The sequence below is a fragment of the Juglans microcarpa x Juglans regia genome, chromosome 3D (assembly GCF_004785595.1).
Source record: "Juglans microcarpa x Juglans regia isolate MS1-56 chromosome 3D, Jm3101_v1.0, whole genome shotgun sequence".
Classification (NCBI taxonomy): domain Eukaryota; kingdom Viridiplantae; phylum Streptophyta; class Magnoliopsida; order Fagales; family Juglandaceae; genus Juglans; species Juglans microcarpa x Juglans regia.
Window position 1 is genome coordinate 35616065 of NC_054598.1, and position 11494 is coordinate 35627558.

The 11494-nt window shown below is 37.9% G+C and overlaps 1 protein-coding gene across 1 annotated transcript; it reads right to left on the reverse strand.

The window, feature by feature from the left end:
• Positions 1–4314: 4314 nt before the first annotated feature.
• On the reverse strand, positions 4315–8952 carry LOC121256727 (low affinity sulfate transporter 3). The gene is given in 13 exon segments (XM_041157603.1): positions 4315–4713; positions 4811–4887; positions 5127–5212; positions 5305–5498; positions 6398–6684; positions 6817–6943; positions 7029–7129; positions 7132–7258; positions 7360–7425; positions 7599–7773; positions 7913–8120; positions 8311–8359; positions 8472–8952. Coding segments are annotated over 13 exon segments (1983 nt in total). The 5' UTR covers positions 8808–8952; the 3' UTR covers positions 4315–4563.
• Between the last annotated feature and the right edge of the window lie 2542 nt (positions 8953–11494).

Here is an 11494-nt window from a genome sequence, read left to right on the forward strand (position 1 = left end):
ACAAAATTAGCGTAACTTAATATGATCTATAAGGTTGTAACGCTTTTTTTATTACAAAGTATATTGACAAATCACATTAAGGTCTCATTTAGATACTTAGATTATCTCAGTATATATGTGAATAGTAGTAAAATACGTTCAGAGTTTCTCTTCTCATAGTCTCCATGATTCTTTTATGCTCCTCACTATCACGAGTAGTAACATTCAAAACCATCCTAAGTTCGGCCATAGTGATGTTGACCTCACTTAGAATGTCCATGACTTTCGTGTTGTGCTCTTCAAGCACCTCAATTCGTTCCCGGTTGGAACTCTTGTTCAACTCGGCTTCTTGATTGCTTGTGGACATGATGCTTGCAAACTAACCACTTGAAACTCTTGCAAACTAGTCTTGCAAACTGAATTTTCTGATTGGAGTAGCTTGGATAGCAATGTGCACTCTTCTTGGACGGTAGGAAGGCCTCAAAAAGTCCAACCTTGAGTTGTCCACCTTTGTGGGTAGGCAATCCCTCTTGCACACTCACGGTCCAACCTTGGATCCTCCACCTTCAAGGGTGGTCAATCCCTTCAAGAACATTACTCCGTCCTTCACCTCAATCCCTAAACTTCGTATTTCACAATCAACAAAAAATAAATGGGAACTAACGAGGGTCTCCCCCAACCAATTTACAAAATTTTTGGGTTAACGCGTCGTTTACCTCTTGGAGAAGTGAGAACTTCTCAATAATTCACCAAGCAAGAATCCTCTCAATGAAAGCACTAATTAATGTTAGGGACCTCGATCAAGTCCCTAAACACTATGATTTCTATGCCTAAGATCTCCTTGTGATAACCGAATGTATGTTCCTCTCTTGCTTGATTCTCGAACAATGGTTACAAAGATGACCATTTTGGTATGGTTAGGTTAGGTGTTTAGGCTTGAATTGATGTATGGAATGGTAGAAATGGTTGATGAAGTGTATGGGCTACAATGGAGCAAGGGGCGCACGACACTAGTGAGGAACTAGGGTAGGCGCCACTTGAAACTTTGGGTTTAGGATTTGGAAGATGGTGATGGACGGCTAGGGTTTAGGTTTAGGGTTTTGGAGTTGGGCAACTAGGGTTGGTCGAGTTTGGCTAGTGAGAGAATTTAGGAAAGGTTCTTAAAATCTTGGAAGTCAAAGGTGATGTGTATGACCGGCTATGGAAGTAAGAGGAAGCAATTAAGGTTCTTAAATGATAGGAATACTAATTATGGAAAGTATGGTGGACGGTTAGGGCAAATTCAAATTAGGCAAGTGATTGGCGAAATTTGAATTTGAATTCAAATTGGATGGTTGTTTCGGCTAGGGCAAAAGATGATGAGACAAACAATTTATGGAAAGTGACAAACACTAGAGTTGGTCGAAAATATGGATTGGATGGATTGGAAGAACAAATGAATGAAGAACACCAAGTACACAATGATGAATACTCAAGAACAAAAATGAAAATATTTAAGAACTTGAATGAATAAATGAACAATAATGACAATTCAACAATTGATTTACGGATTGCACAATAGTTGAATAAACCTCATATATTGATAAATACAATTTGGATTTACGAATTACACCGAGTTGCAAGAACAAGATAAATGAATCACACTTATTCAAAGAATTGCAAAGTATGATTCTCTCTTTGGGATTTACGAATTTCACCCAAAAAGCCCAAGTGCAAAGACACTGTTTATGATCTCTCAAATAATAATCCTCCCTCTAGGGTATTTATTAAAAGATTCTAAAGCAAGTGAAATATGTTCTATTTATAAGCAATACAAATTGGAAACCCCCAATAGGTCCCTTGAAAATAAATACATAAAAATAAATAAACATAGTGGCATGGACCAAGCTGGCCGTGACATGCATGAGCTCATGGTGAGCTAAGATGGAGCATGGTGGTCTTCAGGTTGGCCCATGGCTAAGTGGTGCAGCATGGCTTGCTGATGATGAGCCATGTGTGTGCGCTACATGGCCCAGGTTGGTTGCCTGGGTGCTGGCTCTGCATGGCCCAAGCTGGTGGATTGGGCGTTGAGGCTGTAAGGCATGGGTTGGAGCCATGCACTGGATGACATGCCACTAGCCTTACCTGCAAGGCATGGGCTGGAACCGTGCACTCACAGGCATGCCACTAATCTCGCTGGTGCGCGGTAGGTGGGCTGGGGCGTGCTGCTGAGCAGCATGGCCCAGGCTGGAGGCCTGGGCACTAGTAGTGTGGCACTGCGCATGGGTGCGCGCATGATGGCTATGCGGAGCAGGGGGCGCATGGCCTTACGGCGCAGGGGCGTGCATAGGGCCATGCAGCGCCTAAGGATGTGTAGGGGCATGCACAATGCCTCGTGCATGGGCGCGTGGCACATGTCAGCGCGCATGGGCATGCGCACGGGCGTGCGCATGCTAGGGTCACTAACCTCGCTGGCCCGTGCGTGTCATCGCACGGGCCAAGGCATGCATGCATGCTGGGCGCCCTGTGCGTGTCACGACACGAGCCAAGGCATGCTTGTGGGCTAGCCAAGGGCCATGTCCCCATCATGACTAAGACATGTGCGGCAACTCTAGAGGCAACTCGACTTGGGGGTCTAACAGACTGACTGCAGCCTCGCGCTTAATTTATCTTTGTTTACTTTACAAAGGCCATTAGGCCAATTATAAATAAGTAAAATATACTTTAAAGAAAAATTTATAAAATTTTTTTATTTATATAGATGCCTTAAAAATTATGATATTTGAATTTAAAAAAAAAATTAATAAAATGAGTATTGTAAATAAATTGTAAATAAAATTATAAATAAATGTAATACCATTCTATATATAAACACTTAACAAATTCTATACGCGCAACTTGGATTTTGCTAGAATTTTATCTCTCATAAAAAAAAAAAAAGGTAAATCTTTAAATTTTGTTTGACTAGTGTAAAATCTTCAAATTGAGTTATTAATATTCCGTATTTTTTTAAAAAATAAAATAAAATAAAATATCATACTAACGGTAAAAGTATAATTTAAAATATTTTCAAGTTCATATATCAGATTTATTATGTTTAATTTTTAGTATTACTAATTTTCTTCCGGCATTTTTAGAAGGAAAGGTTATGAAGTACGCTTCACGCCTATACGTTAGGGCTAGGACATGAAAATGTTGTGAAAGCCTTTTCTATGTACTCTTTAATAGCCAGGAGATTAATCTAAAGAGTTCGCAAGCGTCTACTCCAGGGTGCCTCTATCCCGGGTGGTGCGACTAGATTGCGTTTGGATAGTGAAGTATTTTGGGGTATTCAATAAATAGTAGTAAAAAAGTAATGATAAAAAATTAAATAGTAATGAATAGTAGTAAACAATAAGTGAAAAATATTAATAAAATAATCTCACTGCACTGATCATAGTAAACTCCTTGTTGTGCCACAATGAAGATATAATTTAAACGACCAGGTAACAACATCACATTTGACACCTAAGTCCCAAATATGAGGTGCATCAGCAGGTGTTACAATAACACCTAGATGAGTTTGGCTAAAAATATAATTTATTACTTGAATATTCAATGCTCTGAATTTTTTTTTGGAGATTTATTTTGAGTTTGGCTGCAACCCAGAAGCACCATAAAAAATACCACTATTGACAATACGATGTGGAATATTATAGTTTAAATTAAAATAACAAAATATTGATACACTGGTAACTATTCATATATAGAAATGCTTTGGATCACGAAAATGGATCCCGAATTTGTGTCCCAAATAGTTTTTTTTTTTTTTACTTAGTGATTAAGAAAGTGTTTTTTAATAATGTTGTGAATTTTTTATTTTTTTTAAATGTTTATGATGATTAAAAAAATACATAAAAAAAGGAAAAGAAAAATAAAAAAGAGAAATACAATGTTCGGGATCCTTATTCAGGCCACTTTTTTCGGTGGCTGTAGCATAACTCATTCATATAAGTTTATATGAACAGAAGAATGTATACGGTATACTGTAACCATTATTTACTTTTATTTTTAATTCTCTTTATGTGAAATTATCACTTGTCTAAAAAATTCAAGACCTCTGCTTTAATACCATATAAAATTACCATTTATCTCAAACACTTAAATTGATAAAAAGAAATAAATTTTATTATTTATATTATATTCTTAACACTTACAAAGCGACTTGTCGATGGACAAAGCACTTCTGAGAACTGGATTAGGATTTCAAACTCTTAAATCCATATTTTACTAAATATTTTATCAAAATTCGACCTTTCACTTGGATGGATTTACCCAACTCCTATATATATATATATATATATATATATATATGCAATCAGCTAAAATTGCCATGCATTTTTCAAAAGCAGAAAGTGAGGTTTAATTACATATTCCAACTTTTACCTATCATCAAACACTAGTCTCAAATAGATCAGACAGCAATTTTTAATAAAAATCCATACTGCACTAATCTTTATCCTCCAAGGCCAACGTTCATGGTCACAACATCTGCTGCTGCTGTGATTTCCTTGAGGGTTATTATATTTTACAAAATTTACCGACTTAGTATACACAAGACAGCCATCAAGTGTCAAGATTCACCGATTTAGAACCGAGACATGCATCTACAGCTTCGCAGACAGAGAGGAAAACCCATCCTCTTCCAACTTTTTCTACAAATTTAGCCACCTTCAGCTTGTGAATCACTTGCATCCTTGGGTTTGCTAGAGCAAACTGGAAGAGCACAAGTAAATGCTTTAAAAGCTCAGAAACCACATATATAGATTGTAATTAACATGAGAAAGGCTTGAAGTGCAGGTCGATTCCTTACTTCTTTGCCATGAGAAACCAACTTCCTGTGCAGTTCCTCTAGTGCTATAATTCCTGAAGTGTCAATGTTCATCATGTCTATCATAAGAGAAATTCAACTTGGTCAGTGATGCCCTTGAAGAAAATTATATTTGCAAGCCGGTATAAAGGGGCATACTCTGCACTATTCAGACATTGCAAGTTTTGAATTGCAAGATAAATTAACTTTTAAATTCCTCTTACAAATCAAATCTTGTTATGTCAATAGCGTCCACTTCGCAAGTAGGAAGACTTAGAATATCTAGTTGGTAGCGGATATACAAGTATAACAAACTCACTGGACATGTCAAGGATTAATGCTTGAACAGTTCCATTTGCATTTTCTGTCATTTTATTTTCTTCTTCTTTCATCAACCCTAATATCCTGAAACGAGAGCCATTCGTGGACAAAGTTCAACTTGCACCATTTCTCTATCGTTTTTCCATAAAATAAGGAAATAATCATAAAACGCATACCTTTCTCTAATGAAATTAGCATTAACAAAGCACATGGAAGCAGAGTCGATTCGGATTATCAGGATGGCCGGAGTCTTAATGGCCATCGGGTATTGGCTTATGTCACAGAAGATATCTGTTCCAGGAAGTCTCCCCAGTTCTTCTATGCCGGGTCGAACTGATTTTAGTAATATTTTTCCAAATGAGATTGTCACCTGCACTCCATAAAAGATAAATATCAAGATAGAACTAGTAGTTTCTATCCAAGGCGATGGAAGTTTTCATATCCCCTCATATGAAAGAACATGTTTCATATTGAATAAAGTTATAATGACCATCTACTCAGACTTGAATATGATCTGTCAACGGTGTGTGTTTGACTTGAACAGTTCAATAAAATCACTCCATCTTAATTAGCATGAAGAAACCAGGCCCGAGATTCTATGGTTTCCATATATTAGCTCTTGTTTTTAATTTGATCAAAGAGGTTTCTAAACGTGACATGATTCTTCGATCATTAGCAATAATAAATACCTTGAAATGTTTCATAGCCCGTTTTTGGTGTATGTTTATTTGAATGCAAATGATGCCTTGATGGGTTGCAGTGTCCTATTCACTTATAGTGCTCAACTATATGCAAGTAGTCAAGCCTGAACTTAAAGGGCTCCTACATCATTCATCCAGAAAGTAAAGCAGATACCGAAGGTGGGCGGTGGTCCATGGATACACAAAGCAGCATCAGCAGGACACGCCAAAAGGGTCTAATCAGTTTGCTGCCTTTGAAGGTTTATATATGGACCCCAAGTCATGTGAGCACCAACTTCTCAGAAAGCAGTTGAATTATAAAGCTCCATTATTTTATGGAACCCACCAATCACGGGACAACCATGCTCTTCCAATTGGGCATTGAAGACTCGGATTCTATCCGACAGTATTTGTGCTCTTACGAATCAATTATGATAAAGTTGTCTGTTTACTGCAAGTTTGGTTCCCTTTTTAAGGTAGGGATTATTTCAACAGTTCATGCACCAAAATGGAACCGAATCAGCACATTCAAAGTAAACTCAGAGAAGTTTACAGGGAAGAAACACCAGAGAGAAGTTTGGAACTTTACCGCAACCAGAAGGCCAATCTCCACTGATGCAAACAAGACCCCAAGAAATGCACCAAGACATGCAAGGAAATCTAATTTGTCGACCTTCCAGATATTGTAAGCTTCATTTATGTCAATAAGTCCAGGAAGAGCAGAGAGAATGATTGAAGCTAGGATTGCAATGGGAGTGAAGTACAGGAGCCTAGTAAGCAATTCCAGTGACAGAAGCACAGTAATGGCCATCACTAAATTTGACACTACTGTTTGACATCCTGAGCTGACATTTACGGCTGTCCTAGAGAATGACCCTACAGTAATTCACCAAACCTCTCAAATAATTTGATATGCTGTCTGTGGGGTTGTCAGCTTAAGTGGACATCTGATCTTCTTGTAGTGTGTGGGATATAAAGAAAGGGAAAAAAGTTACCAGAAAAGCTCACCGGTTGCCACATAGCAAGAGGATAAAGATCCTGCTAGGTTCATAAAGCCCATGGCTACCATTTCCTTGTTCCCATCCAGGTGATAGCCCCTAACGGATGCAAAAGATCGGCCAACGGCGATGGCTTCCTGAGGTGAAAATTGGATAACCATTGAAAAACTTATACTGAAAAAGTTCAAGTATCACCAAATGGGGAAAGGATTGATGACAGACCGTGAGAGCAATAATTGCAGAAACTAGTCCAACTTTTGCTGCTTGTCCAACATGTGGACCTTTAAATTGTAATTGATGAACTGAACTTTGATTTAGTCCCTTTTGATGTTTTTTATGATATTAACTCCGTGCTTATCAGCTTTTGTCAAAAACACAATCAAAGTGGATAACATAACTGATATCAAAGGAGCAATAGCAGGCAACCAGAAGAGGTTCTTGTTTCTCCTGCCCTTCAAATGTCACAGATTTATCAAGATTGGATGAATGAAACAGAAAAAGAGTGCCATAAAGGAGAAATCATAAAGGGAGACACTACGATTCAATTACTTACTAGAAATCTAGTAAATAGGAGGAAGATCAGGAATGAACAACCAAGGACGAAATTCAGTGGGTACAACTGTCAATGAAAGCACGGGGAAAAGATGGTACTGTCAAATTTGTGACACATCAACAAAAGCGCATAAAACTATAGAGCAGAAGTACAAATAACAGAGACTAATATTTTAGTACTCATCATTTATCATTTCATTTTTGTCCTCTTCAAACCATGGTTCTTTAAGCAGAGCTTACTTCATCCTTAATTGATCTAACAACAGACTCTAAGACCGACACCACATCTGTTTTGACGGTGAAGTGACTAATCCCAAGTAGCCCTTTTAGCTGTTGAAGACCAATGATAATGGCTGCACCCGCCATGAATCCAACAATGGCAGCATGTGAAAGAAAATCCACAAGGAATCCCAATCTGCAGATATTGGAGATTAGATATTAGACTTCTTAGAACAAAGAAGACTAGACTTAAGTTGACAAGGAAAAACAAAATAAGAATGAACAAGAATCACATTACAAGAAAATGTAACTGGCTCTTTAAAGCCCATAATTACCTGAATATTCCAAATAGAGCTTGGAAAGTTCCGGCGAAGAAGGTCACTGTGAAAATGAGTTTTCTGTAGGCAATGGGATCAGCCATAGGATCTTGTATTTGCTGAACCATGGAGGAGAGCAGCATGGAAACAACAGCTACTGGTCCAATAGCTAGCTCTCTTGAGCTCCCCATCAGAGCATAAATCAGAGGAGGGACAACGCTTGTGTCTAAATAAAGTAAAGTAAAATCAGAAAAATGCCAATCTAACATCAAATAGAAGGTTCCACAATATAATAACAACTGTTTCTTTCTCCAGCAGTATGTCTCTGGGTGTGAAAGAATCAATGACCTGATCAGACTAGCAATTGAGAAACTTGAAGCATAATATACGGTACTAAACTGAACTCGGTAACTTACACAGGCCATATTGAGGATCAAGTTTTGCTAAACTAGCGTATCCTATACTCTGCAAGAAATTTCATAAAACTAATATAAGGGGGAAATGATGAGAAAGAAGAAAAATGACATACATATAGTAGAATGTTTTAAACAAAAGATATAGGCTAACATGTGGATACCTGAGGAATGCTAAGGCTAGCCAGTGTCAAACCAGCCATCAGATCGCTTTTAAACGTTGAAGCCTTGTAATTCTTTCCCCAGCGGAGAATGGGAAATAGACCCTGCAGGAATGAAGCCACAGCACATCTCCATGGATTCTTCATCTTGGAGGATGAAGATGGCTTCTTTCTGTTAGGAAAGACTGTCTCTTTGATTGAACCTAGGAGCTCATGGCATAGACCTGGTGGGTCAGGAGAATTGAGCACCCATTCAGCCCTCGGAGCCCGACTAGAATCCTCGATGTCGAGCTGCCGAATCTCCACACTGAAGGTCTCGGTTGGAACTGAACTGATCATGGTTGTTTGAACTTTGAAGTTGAAGTGTTTGGGTGAACTCTCTTTTGAGTTACTTGTTATGTAACTCAAAAGTGTTGGTTATATGCTTACCCATTAGTGTAATAAAGTTGAATTTGGCTGATGCCTTACCTATTAGAAAGTGCTTGGCCTTCAAGGGTCACTATATTTGGGTCATGTCAGGAGTTGCAACTTGCTTATCAGATGTTTGGAACTCATAAAAAAGGGAGAATGACCTTTTTTTTCTTTTTTAAACTTTATTAATGGTTTTCTTATGCTTCAATTTATTGATGGAACAGGACAATTCTCTGCACTGAAGATTCCCAATGAACAAGCCACATGATCAAACACTTCAGTGTGTCCCAAAAAAACATATAAATAATTATCAAGTTTCATCAGTAAGTGTGTTAAAAGGCCTCATTTTACTGGTAAATTGTTCCATAATTTTCAATAACCTTAACTAATTCATTATAATACTAGTTACAGTGGTGAATATAAACTGTCCAGGATGCAAAGAGAGATTTGGGTATGCAAATCGAATCCAAATCTATATAATACATTGTGCCTGTGGGAGAGGATATGATCCTCCAACGTCTAATTTCACACCTTTGAAATGACTGATCGAGGAGGGGGAGGGAGACGGCCACAATTAATGGAGAAGTGATTATCTACTACTATTTAAGTGATTACCCATTCTTTGATTTGGTCAAAGTATGCTCTTATCTTTTAGCCAGAATCTGTGCATACTGGATAGACATTCGACACTACTATTTGATCGCTTTTCCCTTTATAAGAGCATACTTCGAGGACAATGACAAGCATTTTTCTGACTTCTGAGCATACTCTGTTTTCTGGTGACAAAGTATATTTTCCTCATTTAACTATGTATTATATATATATATATATATATTTGCTCTTGTTGAGCCATATCATCCGATCCATTTTCTTGTAAATCCGTTTAACTATGAGTCTTATTACTCATCTCACATCGTCCATTTAAGTAGATTCCCGTAACTTGAACTTTTTATGACTAATGTGCTGATCCGGTCCCATGGCTTGCACAATTAAACGATGAAAAATCACGTCTATCAATATCAACGTCCACACATGATGGCATGAATAATAATCAATAGACAATAAATTTTTTCATGAAACCTTTTGAAAAGCTCTTTAAACATAAAACATGACTCTGCGACAATCTATTTATAAGACACCAATCAAACTTACACGTACTTAATCCAATTACAACATCTTTGCAACCATCCCAGGTTCCAAGAAATATGTCTTTTCGCGGCCAAATTTGAGCGCCAGTAATATTAGCCGCAAAAATTAATTTTGTGCATTAGCATCGCTTCATTTACAGCGTAGAAACGTCAACACTAAACTCCACTTTTTGCAGCGAAATTATGTTTCCGCAGATATTTTGGACGGAAAAAAGCAATTTTGACCTTTCATATTGTTGTGAAAGTAACGATGACAAATAAAATAAAAACAAATAATCATACAATACAAAATTAATGTAGTTCGAGTCTTTCTCTCGTGGATGAGGCGAAAGTTCTCTCTCCTTCCTACCAAGCAAAGGTTTGAGTCGGGTATTTGAAACGCGAATTTTCTTTGAAGATTTTGAAGTGTTTGATTCTTTCTTTGTTCACCTCTAACCAAAGATGGCTGAGGATATTACTACTTTGTGGGATAGATTGTCTCTAACGGAAGAGGAGTCTAAGGATGTTGTTGTAAAGGAAGGTGATATTCATGCAACGTTGGAAAGTGGCAGATTTTGTTTGATTGGTAAGATTATCACTGAGAAGAGGGTGAATCGTGATGCGTTTAAGGGTACTATTTTGAAGATATGGAAAGTGGACACTACTATAAACATTGTTGACATGGGCTTTAATCTTTTTCCCTTCGAATTTGCTAATGAAACTGACTTGAAAAAGGTGTGGGATGGCCAGCCTTGGTCTTTTGATCAATGTCTCATTTGTATTAAATACTTTGATGGCCTTACTTCTCCTTCTACTATGTCCTTCACTCATACTTACTTCTGGGTTCAGTTGCATAACTTGCCTTTTGGATGTATGAATGCTGAGATTGGTGCTCAATTGGGTAGTTCAATTGGGAAGGTAATTCATGTGGAGGCTGATGAGATGGGTATTAGTTGGGGACGGTACCTTCGTGTTCTTCTTGAGTTGGATTTCACTATGCCATTGATTCGGGGGAAGATGATTAATGTTTCTGGGAAGAGGTCTTTTATTCAGTTCAAATATGAGAGAATATTGAGATTCTGTTTCTATTGTGGATTGCTCTTACATGGCACGAATGGGTGCTCTCAAAAGCCTTTGGTTGACTCTAGAGGGGATGTTTCTAATCTGCAGTATGGCAGTTGGATGAGAGCCTCTATTACTGGTCCATTCATGGGACTTAGCAAGTTTGTTTTTGCTATTCCCCATGGATTGTGTTCTTCTGCTCAAGGAAGGAAGATGGCAGTGGCTACAAAACAATGGTGTGATGTCTTTGGAGATGGGAACATTCAAGTTTTGCCTACACTCTCATCTGATCACTGTCCTCTCATGATTACAATATTGCCACAGGGACAACAACATGTGCCTCATTGCAGAATCATAAGATATGAAGCAAGTTGGTCTTCCTATGATGATTGTGGTGAAGTGGTCAAGCAAATTTGGCAAGGCTCT